Source organism: Pan paniscus, chromosome 5 (assembly GCF_029289425.2).
Source record: "Pan paniscus chromosome 5, NHGRI_mPanPan1-v2.0_pri, whole genome shotgun sequence".
Taxonomy (NCBI): Eukaryota; Metazoa; Chordata; class Mammalia; order Primates; family Hominidae; genus Pan; species Pan paniscus.
Window position 1 is genome coordinate 133,919,936 of NC_073254.2, and position 18,822 is coordinate 133,938,757.

Sequence of the window (18,822 nt, forward strand, 5' to 3'; positions counted from 1 at the left end):
AAAACTTTTTGATCTACTTGGATGAAAGATTAGCTAAAATTTAGCCATTCTGTACAACTTTAAAACTATGATTTTATTTTTGCACTTTTAAGTTACTGAAAAATGAATAATCAAAGAATTTTGTTTTCTGAAGACAGATAGCCTCATTTTTCTAAGAGGATCAAAGGATGAGAAAGCTTTGTTGAAGGTTTCCTTCTAAGAGAAAGTAAATCTTGGCTCCAAATTCATTTTCCAAATCAGGAAGTAGAAATTTTTTTCAGGAAAGGATTGAACTAGGGAAGCAGAAAAAAAAAATTTTCCACTGGTTAATTATTTTGATAATTTGGTTCTAAAAACATTACCAGTATATATATTGCTAAAAAATATTTTAGTGTCTTATATGGTAAGTAATTCCATCATTTAAAAAGCATGTGGAAATTGCAAAGCTAAATAGCAGACATATATTTATTATATTTGGTTCATGCACATACTCTAGGGATAGCTAAATGTGTGTATAGTACTCTTTTGTATCCTCTATGAAACCTCTCCAAAGCTATTATGAATTATATTGTTTAAATATGTCCTCACTCAGCTTCATGAGAGTTATTCCCAACTCAGTTTCAAACTGAACACATGTCGCATCTGTTTTCTGTTTGTGAATATTGAATGTTTGGCACTTTCATTGGGATATTTTTCTTTGGAATGAAATAATTTCAAATATTCACTTAAACAAAACATCAGTTTCCTTTTCCAGTTTCCATTGTGGATTGTTGGTAGGTTTCCCAGACCAGCTCTCTTGTGCTGTGCAGAGGGACCCTCCTCCTCTTGGTGCATAGGAAGGAACAGAGGGGAAAGGAAGCAACATCTGGACCATGGGCTTGTCCCTTCTCCACATCTTGTTCCTCTCTAGATTTCACCTGACTTGAGGTATCATTCAAGTACTCTTGAAGATTTTAACTGTTTTGTCCTCTTCTGATTATTTATAACTTCCTTTTTTTCTTTTTGAAAATGTTACTGGGAGCAGAATAATTGAAGTTCTGTGAAGCCACTGGAAACTCACCGCTCCCTCTCCTGCCAGTTTCAATAAAAAGCTTTTTTTTTTTTTGAGGACCTATATCTTTGGGATATACATGTTTAAGCAAAATTAACCTGGCAGGGGAGATACATTGAGAAGGGTTGATTGAAGCAGTAAGAGATTGGAAGGGGGAAAGACAAACTCAGAGGCTCTGGCCACCATGCATGGAGGAAATGAGGAAGATTACTGCTGTAAAATTCAGTGAAAAAAACCCATGTGCTGCTAGGAAAAGCATGGACTTCAAAATCAGAAAAATTGGAGTTGAATCCCAGCCCAACAACTCATAAACTCTGTGACTTCAAGCAAGGTACCCAACTTCCTTAAACCTCATTTTCTCAACTTATAAAATGGATGTGAAATCAGCATACATAATTGTTATAAAGACTAAATTATAAAGGTTTTTAAATGCTTAGTGTTTTAATCAGTTTAAATTGCTACAACAGAACACCATAGACTGTGTTAAACAACAAACATTATTTTTCACACTTCTAAAGGCAAGGGAGTCTAAGATAAAGACATCAAGAGATTTGGTGTTAGATGAGGGCCCACTACTTGGTTTATAGATGGCCATCTTCTCACTGTATCTTCACCTAACAGAAAAAGAGCAAGAGAGCAATCTGCAGTCCCTTTCATACAGGCACTAATCTCATTCATGAGGGCTCCACCCTCATTACATAATTATCTCCCAAAGGCTTCTCCTAATACTATCACATTGGAGGTTAGAATTTCAACTTATGAATTTTATGGGAGGAAACAAAAACGTTCAGTTTATAACACCTAGTATATAATAGATATTCAATGTTAATATATGATTTTAAATGGACATATTTGAGAGATATTATAAAGGAAGAAACAAATGAATAATGGACTGAATATAGGAAACCAGGGAGAAAGATACTCAAAGATGGGGAGGTAACTAGGTTATTGACACACATATTGTAGTTGGGAAAGAGAGTCAATTTGGAGTAAAACCTAATGAATTTAACATTGAACACATTGAGCTTGAAGCAATGGCAGGATATCTGAGTAAATGTGTGCAGAATGTAGTTGGAAATACAGTACTGGAACACATGTGAGCGGTTACAGGGGGCTATGTATTGGGGTTAGAGATACGAATTTTAAAATCATGGACTGAGAAATAATATTTGAATCTATGAGAACAGACAAACTTGCTAGAGGCAAATAGCAGAACCTTGGAGAACATCCATAATTTAGAGAAAAGCAAAAGAAGTTAGAAGATCAATTTTTAAAAACTTAGGAGGAGATCTAGGTAAGCCTTCATCCATGGAAACCAAAGGGAAATTCTCAATGAATGGATAATTGATACTATTACATTGTCAATACATTGGAAAGACCATGGATGCCCATCAAGGGGGATTTGCTCAGCAAATTATAGCACATCCACATAAAGGAAAACTATGCAACCTTTAGAGAATGGTAGATCTATATTTATAGACATGGAAAATATTTTAAAACAAATGGATTAAAAAACCATAGGTTAAAGAACACCACGTGTAGAATGTAATCCTATAAAAATGAATACATAAATACATAAGGAGTAGGTAGAGAAAGTCCTTAAAATTGTTTTCTGAGTTCTACTAACAATTGCCTATGATGGCATCCAAGGCGAGTTTTACTTTTTCTTTGTACATTTCTACATTGCTTTTTTTTTTTTTTTTACAATAATCATGTATCACTTCAAAAACAAAGAATTTTTAGAAAAGAACGAATACTACTGAAGTTGGTATTGTGACTTTATATTCTTATATTATCTGTTGGTCCACACTGAATCCCTTCTGCCACTTGCAGGCCATTTACTCAGCCTCAGGGTGTTTTTCTGGAGGTTGTCTCACTGATTGGACCTACCTAGCTCTTTAGTTAGCATTAGTTGAAGTCACTGGTGTTGTCCTTTGAGGTGCTTTGTGGAGAAAAAGCGTTGTATGGTCAATAGGTTAGAGAACTGTGAATGTGATACCTCACTTTAAGAGATCACCAATCACACTTGCGCATTCAAGTATCTGTGAAGGTGCTCCTGAAAATGAACTTGTCAACATTTAATCTAATACTTCTCCAAATTCTTTGAGCATGGAGGGAGCTATTTTCTTGTTTTATCAACTGCTAACATACCATGGAACTAGTATCTGCAAAGCAGATTATGAGAGACATGAGCTTAAATGGTGATCTAGTGCTTTGTTATGGATTTTTCAGCTTTTCTTGAGTGAAATTCAGTTTGACCAGCTAATACGTGCAGTTCCTAGACTCCCTTGGAATCTCTCCAAGAGACAGGTCAGTAACCTAATATTTTCCTTTGTTCTGTGGTAGGTCTCCATCAGGCTTATTTAATGACAGGTCGTACACTGTCAGCAAGTACTTTATAGTTATAGTTTTGGATCTCTTCAAGATTCTAGTTGGAAAAAAAGGACAAAAATACAGAGAATCCCAAAGTTTGCTTCTTTGTGTAAATTTTTCATCTCCAGCTTTCCTCTTATCTGGAAGTTAGAAAATGTTAACAATATTCCAGTGGTAGAAAGTTAATCACATTTTGCAGCCAATGAGTTGTTTTAAGAAAATATCAAAGTAATGTATGTTTTCATTGAAGATAAATTGAGAAATAAATAGAAGAAATTTAAAAACATATTAATCACATCATACAGAAAAAAATCAGTTAATATTTTGATTTTTAAACCTCTAGACTCTATTTATGTTGATACACATATATAGAGTCTGAATCACCACTTAAGCTCAAATCTTCCATAATCTGCTCTGCAGATACTAGGTCCCAATTTTATTAGCAGTTGCTAATACAAGAAAGAGTTCTATTCTCAAAGAATTTGGGGAAGTATTATTAATAGATTAAATATTGTCAAGTTTATTTTCAGTGTATGCATTTGTTTTTTTGTTATCATCTGAACAACAATGTAGTCACATTATACGTTTGTTATATAATCTGCTTTCCCTCACTAATTAATATATATATAAATAATATATTTCCTTGTCAAGAATATAGATTTACATTATAACTTTTACGGAATAAGTATTTAATTGAATTAATAAACTATACTTTCTTAAAGATATTTTTAATGCTTTAAAAATTGATAATACACATATTTTCATGGTACATGTTTTAATTTAATACATTTATATAATTTGTCAAGATCAAATCAGTGTGTTTAGGATACTCATCACTTTAAATATTTGTCTTTTCTTTATGCTAGAAACATTCAAATTATTCTCTTCTAGTTATTTTGAAATATACAATAGGTTATTGTAAACCATAGTCATAGATCAGTTTGACACTGATCTATCAAACACTAGGTCTTATTTATTCTATGCAACTATATATTTGTGCCCATCAATGAACCTCTCTTTATTCCCTCTTCCCTTCAATTTTTTCCAGCCTCTGGTAACCACCAATCTACTCTCTATCTTCATGAGATACACTTTTTTACTTCCCCCATATGATTGAGAACATGCAATGTTTGTCTTTCTATGCTTGACTTATTTCACTTAACATAATAACCTTCAGTTCCATCCATGTTGCTGCAAATGACAGGATTTCATTCTTTTTTATGGCTGAATAGTATACCACTGTGTATATATACCACATTCTCTTTATCTAGTCATCTGTTGATGGGCACTTAGGTTGATCATACTTTGGTTATTGTGAATAATGCTGCAATAAACATGGGAGTGCAGATATCCCTTTGATAAATTGATTTCCTTTCTTTTGGATATATACCCAGTAATGGAATTGCTGGATCACATGGTAATTCTATTTTTAGTTTTTTGAGGAACTTCCATACTGTTCACCATAGTGGCTATACTAATTTACATTCCTACCAACAGTGCACAAGGGTTCCCCTTTCTTCACATCCTCTCAGCATGTATTATTGTCTTTTTGATACAAACCGTTTTGACTGAGGTGAGATAATATCTTAGTGTGGATTTGATTTGCATTTCTCTGATGATTAGTGATGCTGAGCATTTTTAATATACATGTTGGCCATTTGTATGTCTTCTTTTGAGAAATATCTGTTCAGATCTTTTGCCCATGTTTCAATCCAATTTTTTTTGTTGCAATTGAGTTGTTTGAGCTCCTTATACATTCTGCTTATTATTCATTTGTCAGATGGATAGTTAGCAAGTATTTTTGCCCATTCTGTGGATAGTCTCCTCATACTATTGAAGACTTTTCCTGTACTCTGCAGAAGCTTTTTAGCTTGCTGTAATCTCATTTGTCTGTTTTTTCTTTTGTTGCTTGTGCTTTTGAGGTCTTACATAAAAATGCTTTACCCACACCAATGTTTTGGGGTGTTATCCCAGTGTTTTCTTTTAGTAGTTTCATAATTTCAGATCTTAGATTGACTGATTGATTTTTTTATTTTTTTGAGATGGAGTTTCACTCTTGTTGCCCAGGCTAGAGTGCAACGGCATGATCTCAACTCACTGCAAACTCTGCCTCTTGGGTTCAAATGATTCTCCTGCCTCAGCCTCCCTAGTAGCTGGGATACTTGACTGGCCTAGCCTCCCAGCCTACATCATTCTCCTGTGCGGGATGCTTCCTGCTTCAAACATCGGACTCCAAGTTCTTCAGTTTTGAGACTCAGACTGGCTCTTCTTGCTCCTCAAGTTTGCAGACAGCCTGTTGTGGGACCTTGTGATCATGTAAGTTAGGTTTTGGGAAGTTTTCTGTTATTATTTCTTTGAATAAGATTTACACCTCTTGTTCTTGCTCAATTCCCTCTTGAACACTAATACATCTTAGATTTGGTCTTTTGAGATAATTTTCTATATCTTGTAGGTGATCTTTTTTCCTTTTTATGTTATTTTTTCTCTGACTGTGTATTTTCAAATAGCCTGTCGTTAAGCTTATTGATTCTCTCTTCTGCTTGATCCATTCTGCTCTTGAGAGTCTCTAATAAATTTTTCAGTTCAGCAAATATATTTTTCAGTTCCAAAATTTCTGATTTTTTAAAATCATTTTAATCTCTTTGTTAAATTTCTCTCATAAATTTCTCAAATGCTTGTCTGTGTTATCTTGGAGATCACTGAGTTTCCTTAAAACCACTACTTTAAATTGTTGGTTAGAAAGCTCACATGTCACCATCTCCTTAGGGTCAGTCACTGGTTCCTCGCTTTTTCTGTATGGAAAGGTCATAGTTCCCTGTTTGCTGTTGTTTGTTGTGGATGTACATCTATGTCTTTGCATTGAAGGGTTGATTATTTATTTCAGTCTTCATTGTCTGGCTTGTTTTGTTTTTTATTGGATATGTTTACTTAGAGATTCTTTCTAATTTACCTGTTGATTTTCTTTCTTTCTTCCTTTCCTTTCCTTTCTTTCCTTTCCTATTTCATTTCTGTATTAGTCCATTCTCATGCTGCTATGAAGAAATACCTAAGACTGGGTAATTTATAAAGAAAATAGAACTCACAGGTCTGCATGGCTGGGGAGTCCTCAGAAAACTTACACTCATGGGAGAAGGAACCTCTTCACAGGGTAGCAGGAAAGAAAATGAGTGCCAGCAGGGGAAATGTCAGACACTTATAAAAACTTATAGACCTCTTGAGACTCACTCATTATCATAAGAACAGCATGGAGGAAACCACCCCCCATGATCAAATTACTTCCACCTGGTCCCACCCTTGACACATGGGGATTATTACAATTCAAGATGAGATTTGGGTGGGGACACAGAGCCAAACCATGTCTTTCTTCTTCTCTCTCTCTCTTTCTTTCTTTCTTTCTTTTCTTTCTTTCTTTCTTTCTTTCTTTCTTTCTTTCTTTCTTTCTTTCTTTCTTTCTCTTTCTCTCTCTCTCTCTCTCTCTTTTCTAGGTTGCTACCTCCTTTTTGGCACTAGATAGGACCTTAAGCCCAGGTTTGCCTTGGTTTTAGTAAACAATCAGAGTGCCACCTGTCCCAAATGGAGGCAGTCCCAAAGGGGATATCCTGATAGTGTGGAAAGGCTGGCTTAGAATTTGTACCTAAGGCACCTGTGGAATGAACCTCCTACAGTGTGGTGCTGAGACACCCTGATTTAGCATCTCCTTCGGCTGAGTAACACAGCAGAGTTTTCAGGGCTGGTGATGGTAGTCCTGCCTCTCCTCTTTGTTTCTGGCTGTCCTCGGGGATATTTTTCTTTTCAAGCACTCCTAATGTTTTCTATGGGTTGAGGCAGGGACAGGTCTCCTGCCAAGAAAATCACTATGGGGTTGGGGGAAGCTGGTTGTCCACCTCAATCTCACTTTTTCAAGAGTAGAAATTCTGAGTTTGGAGAAAATTTTCCCTGTGCTTGGTGACAAGCAAAAGGAGGGGAGGGGCATTGTAGATATGGACGTCTAATTCTATCACCATCTGCTCAGAATTTTTCACCTCTCTATGGCCTCAAGAACTGGCTTATCCTCACATATGAGTAGTGGGATGTTGCTGGTGATAATCAAAGCACTGTGTATTTGTCCTTGTTTTTCTGTGGGCCAGGGGGAGTAAAGCCAGCTTGCTTCTACCCTACCATTTTGGTTAAAGAAATTTTTGAAGGTAAATATCTAGGCTATTATTGTAAACAACACTAAAATAAATACCTTGGCCTCTGCCTCTGCCTCTGCCCCTGCCCCTGCCCCTGCCCCTGCCTCTGCCTCTTTGCACGGTGTCCCTCTGATGCCGAGCCGAGGCTGGACTGTACTGCCGCCATCTCGGCTCACTGCAACCTCCCTGCCTGATTCTCCTGCCTCAGCCTGCCGAGTGGGATTGCAGGCGCGCGCCGCCACGCCTGACTGGTTTTCGTATTTTTTGGTGGAGACGGGGTTTCGCCGTGTTGGCCGAGCTGGTCTCCAGCTCCTGACCGCAAGTGATCTGCCAGCCTCAGCCTCCTGAAGTGCCGGGATTGCAGACGGAGTCTCGCTCACTCAGTGCTCAATGTTGCCCAGGCTGGAGTGCAGTGGCGTGATCTTGGCTCACTACAACCTCCACCTCCCAGCCGCCTGCCTTGGCATCCCAAAGTGCCGAGATTGCAGCCTCTGCCCGGCTGCCACCCCGTCTAGGAAGTGAAGGGCGTCTCTGCCTGGCTGCCCATCGTCTGGGATGTGGGGAGAGCCTCTGCCCCGCTGCCCCGTCTGAGATGTGAAGAGCACCTCTGCCCGGCCGCAATCCCGTCTGGGAACTGAGGAGTGTCTCTGCCCCGCCGCCACCCCATCTGGGAGGTGAGGAGCATCTCTAACTGGCCGCCCCGTCTGGGAAGTGAGGAGCGTCTCCGCCCGGCAGCCTCCCCGTCCAGGAGGTGGGGGGCACCTCTGCCCAGCCGCCACCCCGTCTGGGAGGTGTACCCCACAGCTCATTGAGAACGGGCCACGATAACGATGGCGGTTTTGTCAAATAGAAAAGGGGGAAATGTGGGGAAAAGAAAGAGAGATCAGATTGTTACTGTGTCTGTGTAGAAAGAAGTAGACATAGGAGACTCCATTTTGTTCTGTACTAAGAAAAATTCTTCTGCCTTGGGATGCTGTTAGTCTATAACCTTACCCCCAACCCCGTGCTCTCTGAAACATGTGCTGTGTCCACTAAGGGTTAAATGGATTAAGGGCGGTGCAAGATGTGCTTTGTTAAACAGATGCTTGAAGGCAGCATACTTGTTAAGAGTCATCACCACTCCCTAATCTCAAGTACCCAGGGACACAAACACGGTGGAAGGCAGCAGGGCCCTCTGCCTAGGAAAACCAGAGACCTTTGTTCACATATTTATCTGCTGACCTTCCCTCCACTATTGTCCTATGACCCTGCCAAATCCCCGTCTCCGAGAAACACCCAAGAATAATCAAAAAATACTAAAAAAATTTAAAAATAAAATTAAATAAATAAATAAATAAATATCTTGAAACTAACTTTGTGTGTGTGTCAACAATTTTTAAAGTTAGGCTTAGGCTTAAATATGCTTATAACATTTACAGTTCCATACATCCTCCATATTTACAAACACCCTTTCTTTTCTCTGAGGAAGCACGGAGAAGAGAGAAGCAATAGTCTATCTTCACACATGTGATCAGCAAGAAAAGAGATGGGTCTTTTTCCTTTATTTGAGCTTTGTCTTTCCCATGTATATTTACATTATCTCAAAGCCAGTATCCTTGGGGGAAATTATATGTAATTGCTAAAATGTTGACAAAACTTTGCAGTTTGCTTTCAAAATGATGCTCATGTTCTCATTCACTAAGTGATTAAAGTTAACATCATCAGTAATGAGAGAAATTGAAATCATGCATTACCTGACTGGGTGCACTGAGAACACAGCATCATTCCCGTGATATTCTTGCCCAAAACATGCAACTTATATCTAACCATGAAGAAACATCAGACGTGCCCACTGAGATATTCTACAAGGCCAGAGGGTTAAGTGACTTTCCAAATTTCACAGGACTTGTTGATGGCAGAACTGGAATAGGATTCAGTTATTCTGACTCCTGGACCTGAGATTCGATCCTATCCCATCCCATCTTATCCCATCTCCTTCTGTCCTCTTCAATCCTCTTCTATCCCCTTCCATTCCCCTTCCCACTTCTATTTCCATTCCAGTCCATTCTATTCCCATGCCATTTCACTCAAATTCCATTCCATTCCACAAATAATAATTGAGGCTTTATGTGTTAGGCACTGTTCTAGACACTGGAGATTAATCCCCAGTGGAGTGTAAGACAAACAAAACCCTTGCCCTTATGAAACTCTTAATCCAGTGAAAGTAAGCAGAATGGTGGCTGCTCCTTGTGTGACATTCTTTGTGTGTGCGTGTATGTATATTCTATAATATACATACACACACATATATACACATGTATATATATATGTGTGTGTGTGTATATACATATATATAGAAGGAGTTCTCTTTCTTTTATCCCTTATTCCAATCCTGTTATTATTAAGGATTATATTTAACTTTACATGTTCAAATTAGTATAGTTCCTGTCTCCTGACTGAATGCTGATGCAGGGAAACTCTGGCCTCTGACTTTGATTTTTTTTTAATAGTAATGTTTGGTACAATCAACTGACTTAAAACTTTAAAAAAATGAATTTCTATGGGTAAATGTTTAAATATGAGAAAAAAGTTGACTTTAGAATGTCTAATAAGCCTATCCTATTCAACGACCAAGAAATAGATTTCATACCTATTACACATAAAGATATAAAGGCATATTTTGGACTTTAAAGAGCTTGCAGGACAGGAAAGGCAAAAACATTTTATCCTTAATGCCAACTATCTGAGTTAATGACTATCTGGGTTGATACACATCTCAAGGCCAGAAAGGAATGATAAATTTGTGACATCAGACAGGTAAAAGACGGAGTGCTGGAAAAGCATGTCAGCTGTTACCTAGTCAGTTTCATAGATTTAGTAAACTGAAGCACAGAAATTTAAATGACTTGCCCAAAGCAAAGTTGTGTAATGTAAAGGCTGGTGCTAGACCCATATATGTGATTTCCAGTGCATTGTTCTTTACTTGCTGCTCTAGATGATGATGGTGTTTTGAGGTCAGGTCGGAAGTACAAACAATTTAAGATGAGGCTTGTTTACCTTACCTATAGGGGTCCAGATGTGTTTTTCTGGGAAATCAGATTTATTGCCCACCATAGTCACAAACAGACTGGAAATAAGATAGATTTACAGAATTTTCTGCCTAACTCTAGAAATAGGATGGCAGAAGAGTCATTACATTAAGAAAGCCCAATGCTGCCATTTACTTTAAGACATATAAATTTGGATTTCAAACAAAACAGATTACAAAAGGGTGTTTGGCATCAAAAGGGAATAGCACAGGAACTATACCTAAGTCCATTACATATAAACACTGAACTATACAAGTAAATGTGTTTGACAATAACAATGCTTATTTGATTGTTGGGGAAGGTGACAGCTAGTAATACGTTGGACTTGAATTATATTTTTTCCTGGAAAATGGTATCTAGAGTAAATTTTTCGCACCTACTTGCCCAAACTTTCTTATCAGATGCTGAGTTGAAAAGAACATACCTAGATTCTACGGAAATTAGAAATCTAGCCTTTTTAAGAATATAACTTTGGAAATACTGGTGAACGGTAGATCTCCCATCCTCATGCTTGGAGGGCTATTATCTACCACAGGGCCACATAACAGTGCCCTCTTGAGCACCTTAATTTCACCTAGTCTAGCCAAAGGCAACACAAGTTCAAACTTTCCGGCTAGACTTCAGAATAAGAAAATTTTTGAAGTGCATTTCTCACTTAAGGACATAGCATATTAAAAAAATAAGAGCAAAAGGGGAAATTCTTGTCTTTTTAAATCAAACATTATTTGTTGCCAGAAGTGTAATGACTTTTTGTTGGTATTTGTTAAGTACAGCCAGTTTTGATAATGTGCTCTCTTTTACTTTAGGAATTGCCTGTCCGTACTTTCCTTTAAAAGTTTTACCTGTACATCATCCTAGTAAGTATATGGCAAGTGCAGGGAAGTGACCCTGGATGTTTATTTCTGAAGAAACAAAAAAGATGACTAGTAGAGGATACAAGAGAAGCTGGAAGCTACTGATTTATCAATAGAATAAAAAATCCACAACGCAAAAACAGATTAGAGTCTTCTTTGTTCAACTCACTCCTAAACACAAACCACTGGCTGCAAAATGGGTCTGGCCAAAAAAATTTCCTATTCAGAATCCTGCTACTCATTTTACCTTAGAAATAATTATACATTTCTTTAACATTTAGAGTAAAAACAATCTTAATAAAAAGAGCAAATAACAGAATCTAATCAAGGTGTCTTCTGTCCTTAACCGTTTATTCTACTAAAAAAGAATTTTTCATTAATAATCCTAATCATAACTCTGCAGTGTTCAAAGACCAAAGGGGTTAGGTACTTAATTCAGTAAACAAAAGTCGTGGAACAAGCACCCAATGCCCCTGAATATTAACTTCACTATAACTATAATTCCTAGAAATAAATTTCAATTCTTTCCCATTCTGTATACTAACTGATTCTTACCACCAGTCAAAACAGAAAATTATTCTGGCTCTAATATTCAGTTCCATTTTGGCTGACTAGCAAAGTCACAATTAGTGACTACCAGATACACTCTACTGTGTTTTGCAGATGTAAAACTTAGAAATTAGTGTTATAATTCTTATAGGAAAACCTAAATCAGTAAACTTAATTGTAGTTTAATTCAAATAGTTTTTAATCCAATATTGCATTCAAAAAGAATCTGTTAATACATGTTGCTCTGCTTGTTACATGGCCACCAAGTGACTATAAGAGAAAACACACAGAAAAAAAAATTTTTAATGCAGTATCTGCCATCTTGTGGTACAGTGAGGAAATGCAGCAATTGAGAAGCTTCTAAATGCTGTAATCCTAAACATTTCTCCACATTGCTCATGTAAATAGCCAATAATAACAATATGATAGTTCTATTTTTTCTGTAATCTACTTAATGCCATTTTTCTTGAGATTATCCTTGAGTAAATTACAGAGGCATCAAGATCCCCCCAAAGTTGTCAAATATTATTCGTATCCTTGCTAAAATCAGGTCTCCAAAAGATTGCTTCTCTATCCACTATGACCTAGTAGTCTTCACACTAGTAGGCATCAAACTGCAATAAAAGGCTCAGATACAACCCATCTGGCATCTAAAGGAACACTAAAAAATTTAACACTTCCCCTGGCACCACTCTCACCCATCTAGCTACCTTTACCTCATAACAATAGCAAGCCAGGCGCGGTGGCTCATGCCTGTAATCCCAGCACTTTGGGAGGCCCAGGCGGGTGGATCATTTGAGGTAAGGAGTTCAAGACCAGCCTGGACAATATGGTGAGAACCCGTCTCTACTAAATATACAAAAATTAGCCAGGTGTGGTGGTGCACACCTGTACTCCCAGCTGCTTGGGAGGCTGAGGCATGAGAATCACCTGAACCTAGGAAGCAGAGGTTGCAGTGAGCCAAGATCATGCCACTGCACTCCAACCTGGGCAACAGAGTGAGACTCTTTCAAAAAAAAAGAAAAAAAAATAGCAGCTAACCCTTACTGAGCATTAACTATGTTATTAACTCAATCCTCAAAACAAACCTATTAAGTAGGGACTATTATTTTCCTCATTTTAAATGATGAAGCAACTGAGGCACAGAGGTTAGTAATTTTCCTAAGATTATGGTGGAGAGACCCTAAGCTATTGAAATGATTACTACTTGTTTTCAAAAGCCCCTATCATTTATATCACAATATGAATAACAAATATTATGAATCGCAGTTATCAAAAAGACTTCAGCAGTATTACTACATCAAAACCATAAAAAACAGATGTAGGTGACTAACTTCAATGTAAGAACTTCAAATAATTGCCCATTGACAGAATGCTAGCAGCTCTGGTAGAAGGGAAAAGCTTAGATATGATGTAACTAGCTTAGAGTACCAATGCTGACTTAGAACAGCATTCACCCATGCCATAGAGAACTGAGACAATGTGGCACCTTCATTAAACGAATTAAAGAGCTTTACTTGAGTTAATATCTTAGTTTACCAAACCTGACGTGAGTTTCCTCAAACACTTGACAATAGTTGCTTTCTAAGTCTGTAACATGATAGGTTTAGGCCGGGTACGGTGGATCATGCCTGAGTCAGGAGAATCGCTTGAGCCTAGGAGTTTGTGATCAGCCTGGGCAACACAGGGAGACACCATCTCTCCAAAATAAAAATGTAAAAATCAGCTAGGTGTGATGGTGCACACTTGTAGTCCCAGCTACTTGGGAGGCTGAGGTGGGAGAATACCCTAAGCCTAGAAGTTCTAAGATGTAGTGAGATATGATCAGGCTACCACACTCCATCCTGGGTGACCGAGATCCTTTCTCTAAAAAAAAGAAATAAACAGCCAGGCGCGGCAGCTCACACCTGTAATCCCAGCACTTTGGAAGGCCAAGGTGGGTGGATCATGAGGTCAGGAGTTCGAGGCCAGCCTGGCCAACATAGTGAAACCCCGTCTCTACCAAAAATACAAACAATTAGCTGGGCGTGGTGACGGGCGCCTGTAATCCCAGCTACTCAGGAGGCTGAGGCAGAAGAATGGCTTCAACCTGGGAGGCGGAGGTTGCAGTGAGCCGAGATTGCACCATTGCACACCAGCCTGGGCAACAGCGAGACTCCGTCTCAAAAAAAGAAAAAATAAATAAACATAATAGGTTTAAAAAACTAGGTTAAAAAATAAGTCTCTCTATAGCTTTTTATTTACTGAGGTTAAAGATCTTTTCATATTTACAAACTATTTATATGTATTTGTTTCCCAGTTCACATCCTTATACATTTTGTTCCTCTACTATCTTTAGATATGAGCCTTTTGACCTGGATGAGTTACAAATCTGTCTCCCACTCTGTCTTTTGTCATTTTTCTTGACTTGTCTTCTAAGTTTTTGTTGGTCCACTGAACTAATTTTTTTTTTATCAAATATATCATTTCTTTTATAGTTGAGTTTGGTGTCACACTTACGCCTTCTTCAATCCATTTGCTTTAAGAGTTTAGGTTTTTGGTAGTTTTATCTTTTCCTATTTAAATCTTCTAGTGGAGGGCAGAAAACTGGGTTTTCCATTTGGTTACCAGTTGTTGTCCCAATTCCACTTACAAAATAATGTCTTTCCTTGCCAATTTCAAATATCATTTTTATCCTATATGAATTTTTTAAAGTATTAGGGTATTCTGACATCCTACTATGTTACATTGACCTTACTAGACACAAGAACCATAGCTTCTTTACATATTATTTCTAAAAATTTTGTTATTACAAATGGGGGTCTTTGTTCTTCCAACAGACTTGGTCACTAAGTGTTACTGATTTCTGTATATTAATGCTGTACCAAATCACCTTGCTGAAATTGCTTTAGATAGTTCTCTTGAGGTTTTAGTTGTATATAACCAACTACTTAGAAAAACAAAACCTCTTAAATACACCCAAGGAGATCCAGTATAGTATTGAAGTGTACAATTTCAGTATGTTCACACAATGGAACATAATACATAGCAGTCGAAATGAACTATACTTAACATGTGTCAACAGGGGTAGATCAGAATATTAAATGAAAAAAAGCAAAGGGCCTTTGTCTCCTGGCACCCGGGTACTGAGCTCAGTTTCCGTCTTCACTGTTCCATCTCCTCCATCCACTACTCCAGGATCTCCTAGGTGACTCTACCACAGCCCCTGTTGTCCTGTGAGCTGCAGGCACTGGGAAATCCACAGGGAGGATGCCAGAACATCTGGAGCCTGCGAAATGGTATTTTCTTATTTAAAACAGGATCATCATGGTGGACGGGAGGCATGGTGGGAGGGGGGCGAGGGATAAAAGATTACAAATAGGGTGCAGTGTACACTGCTTGGGTGATGGGTCCACCAAAATCCCACAAATCACCACTAAAGAACTTAATCATGTAACCAAACACCACCTGTTCCCCAGTAAGCTATGGAAAAAGAAAAAGAAAAAAAGCAAAGTTACAGAATTGTCCAAATACATACCATCTATGTTTCACAAACACTAAATACATTTCATTATCCCCCTAACGAAGGGACTAAGTTCCTTAGTTCCTAATGTCATAAAGGTTTACAGATTGATAACAAATATGTAGCAAAAGTACAAAAACATGGGTAAAATATTCACAAAAACATGGATAAAATAATCACAATGGTGATTACTTCTTAAGGCTGGGAGGGAGGGAGGATTACAAACGACAAAGTACACAAAGAGAGCTTCAATTTCGGTGTATTTTAAGAAAAAAACACCGAAGCAAATATAGCAAAAGTAAAATATTTGTTAAGTCGGGGTGGGTGCACAGCTGTTCATTACAAAAGTCTAGGTGCTATTGTGAATGTCTGAAATATTTAAGAGGCTTGTAGAGAAATATTTTTTAATATTTTACTGCACTGAAGAGAAATACTTTTGACTGAATTATCTTCTGGCATTCTGTAATCTTTAATCTCAAAAGAATCAATGTGGGCCTGACAAAAAGGGAGATTTCACTGATTTTGGCGAGTTCCTAAAATGTTTTGTCTTCTTTGCACATCTTAGCAGCAGGAGTTACCCCCATTTGTCTGCTTCCTGCTACTAGAATGTAAGCTCTGAGTGTAAGCTCTGAGTGAAAGCATTTTTCCATTATATTCAGTTACACTCCTACAGTCTTAAAATGGGCAGACACACAATAAGTAGCTGCTGAATGATAAATCAGTTGTGTTTATTTCCTTGAGTTAGAAACCTGGATGTCACGTAAATAATGGAACCTGGATGCCATGTAAATGCAGTAAAAGAAACAGGTTTTGTCTGAATAGCAGGTTCCATTTTAAACCAGCAATATACTATAGGCAAGTCTGGTCAATACAAGTTCTGGTCAGTTTCTTCTTTCAATTCAGAATTTCCATTTCAATTTTGAGAATCTTTGGGTCAACTCAAAGAACTCCTACATCTCAATTGCAGAGTCTGTATTATTTCATAAGTTGTAATGGGATGTTAATCTTCACTGATACTAACTGGCTAAGCTATAGAGGGCAAGGTGGTAGAATTTCTATTGCAAAGGTAAGTAATAATTACTATAAATACTCTTCCCAAAGAAACAGCAAATAGTTATCTTTCAAGCTGTAATCATTATCTTTCACCTAGAGTGTATTGTAAGTCTACGGAAATGATGTCATTAGCCACTGAAACAAGACTTCATATTGTAGTAATAAACAGACAAAAGATAATCCAAGTACAATTTTTTAATAAAGATAATTACAAAAGATGGAAAAATCAGCTCAGAAAGGCCAATTACTTCTTTAATAGATCAGTTTTTTTGACATAATAACTCACATCAATTTTAAATACTATCACATAAAGCATGGTGGAGAAAAGAAATTTTGCTTCATAATTAGAAAAACTCACAATAAAACTTGCCAAGAAAAACAAAAACGAAAAAGCCATTTGAAAATAAATACAGTCCATGCCAAAGTAGTATAAAATGAAGCCAGAAGTCTTCAAAAAGAAAACATTTTCCTTTCAATATTTTCTTTTTAATGATTTTCTGAAATTGGAGAGACTGTCAAATTCAGGGGTTGCTGAGCTGTTCTGATTTGGTTCTGTTAAAAGAGGCAATGTGAAATATTAAAAATGGCACAATCTTGGTTTAAATGCACTGACCTATTATATTGATCAGGTCCTGTAGGCTCATGCTAAGAAACACATTAATTGATAATGTCTTAAGTGTTTCTGGAGTAATTAATGCCTTAATTTTTCTAGTGATTTAATAAACTATTCCAAGTTATCCTGTAAAGGCTGGCACAAAATTATGTGTGCCCAAACATTTACATGCTTTCTGACACTAAAATCCTCAACTGTTTTTACTTAAAATTGTTTCTTAAATTTACCTATCTCACAACACTAAAAAAATCATGTACACAGAAATAAGAACACCATGAAAACCATTAAGTGCATATATAAAAGATAACAGCAAAAAAGGGTCTCAGATAAATTACGTACAAGAATACAAACTGACTGATATAGTTATACTGATAAACCAATAGGTAAGATGGCATATGTTGTCTTATGTACCAATACAAACTAAAATTCAGAGCACCTCATAATGATGTTCTAAGGTTCAGTCTAGTATTTCTGAAGTGTGTACACAAACACACACCAATAAACATGTTTAGTATTTTTATAGTATGTAAAAAGTACTTGATAAGGAACATCATTTACCCTTTGGTATCTGTTTTTTCACCACTGTTGTCCTTGGATTTATCTTCTTCCTTAACGTCTAAAAATAAAGATTGGGAAAAGATTAAAACCTATTTTGAAATATAAAATGTATATATATTATTTCAAAATATACTTTATTTTTAAAATATAAAAAGTTATGCAATCTTATTATTAATGAATTCGGTCTAAATAAGCTTTGTGTTGGGTGTTTCCTAAACGATGGCAGTACAAGCTACGAATAGTCACTGGATTGGGGTGCAGAGGGAGAAAAGGTGGCCCTAACTCTAGGTTTTGACCTATAGATTTAAAAAAAGCTTTCTGTGGTAGTATTTCATTTTTCAGTAGGCTGAAGAATTTTAACAACTGCAAGGCCCTATCGAAAGAGCCTCATCACCAAATAGAGGGTTTATTTTTTAAGCACAGAAAAGATAAAGGTTTTAAAAATGAGAACACCAAAAACAGACAGACAAGAAGACATAGTGAAAATGAAAGAAAAGAAAAAAAGTTAGGAAAATCCTACAGCTAAAGTTAAGTCGTCCTTAATTCAGTCATGGCTTGAATTTTTGGATGTCAATCAGTTACAAATATAGACTGAAGCCATCATTGTAATACATTGGGAAGTTAAAATTATAAATTTCTGTATGTAGCCTATTGAGGAGTGAATCCACAAGTAAAAGAACAGAACTAAATGTGTCAGATGTTATAGATTACCAACTCTCTAGTTGAAAAAAAAAAAAAAAAAAGCCGGCTTATTCACATAACTTCAATTTGATAGACATAGGAAAAATTGGATCATTACCTCTAAATCAGTTTTTCACATACTACAGGATCAAAATTAACAGGTTAACTAAAACGTGTGCTCATCACCATTACTTGCATTAGGAAATGCATCAAGTGCTGAGAATACAAATATTTAAGATACTGTGTTCCCTAGCCATGAGCAGCTCAATCTAGTAGGGAGACAAAATCCTGTGAGGTGCTATAATATGATGTGTTAAATAAAATGGCAGAGGCATGTGTAAGTGTTCTGGGAAGTCAGATGAAAGGTAA

General features: G+C 37.0%; 1 protein-coding gene across 1 annotated transcript in view; it reads right to left on the reverse strand.

Annotated features, from left to right (window-relative positions):
- Positions 1–16,781: 16,781 nt before the first annotated feature.
- Positions 16,782–18,822, reverse strand: part of HDAC2 (histone deacetylase 2) — a 30,939-nt gene continuing 28,898 nt past the window's right edge. The window contains exons 13-14 of the mRNA XM_008975768.4: positions 17,773–17,830; positions 16,782–17,153 (exon numbers count right to left, since the gene is read on the reverse strand). Of these exons, the coding sequence (XP_008974016.3) occupies positions 17,123–17,153; positions 17,773–17,830 (89 nt within the window). The 3' untranslated portion in view covers positions 16,782–17,122. The remainder of the gene's footprint in view (positions 17,154–17,772; positions 17,831–18,822) is intronic.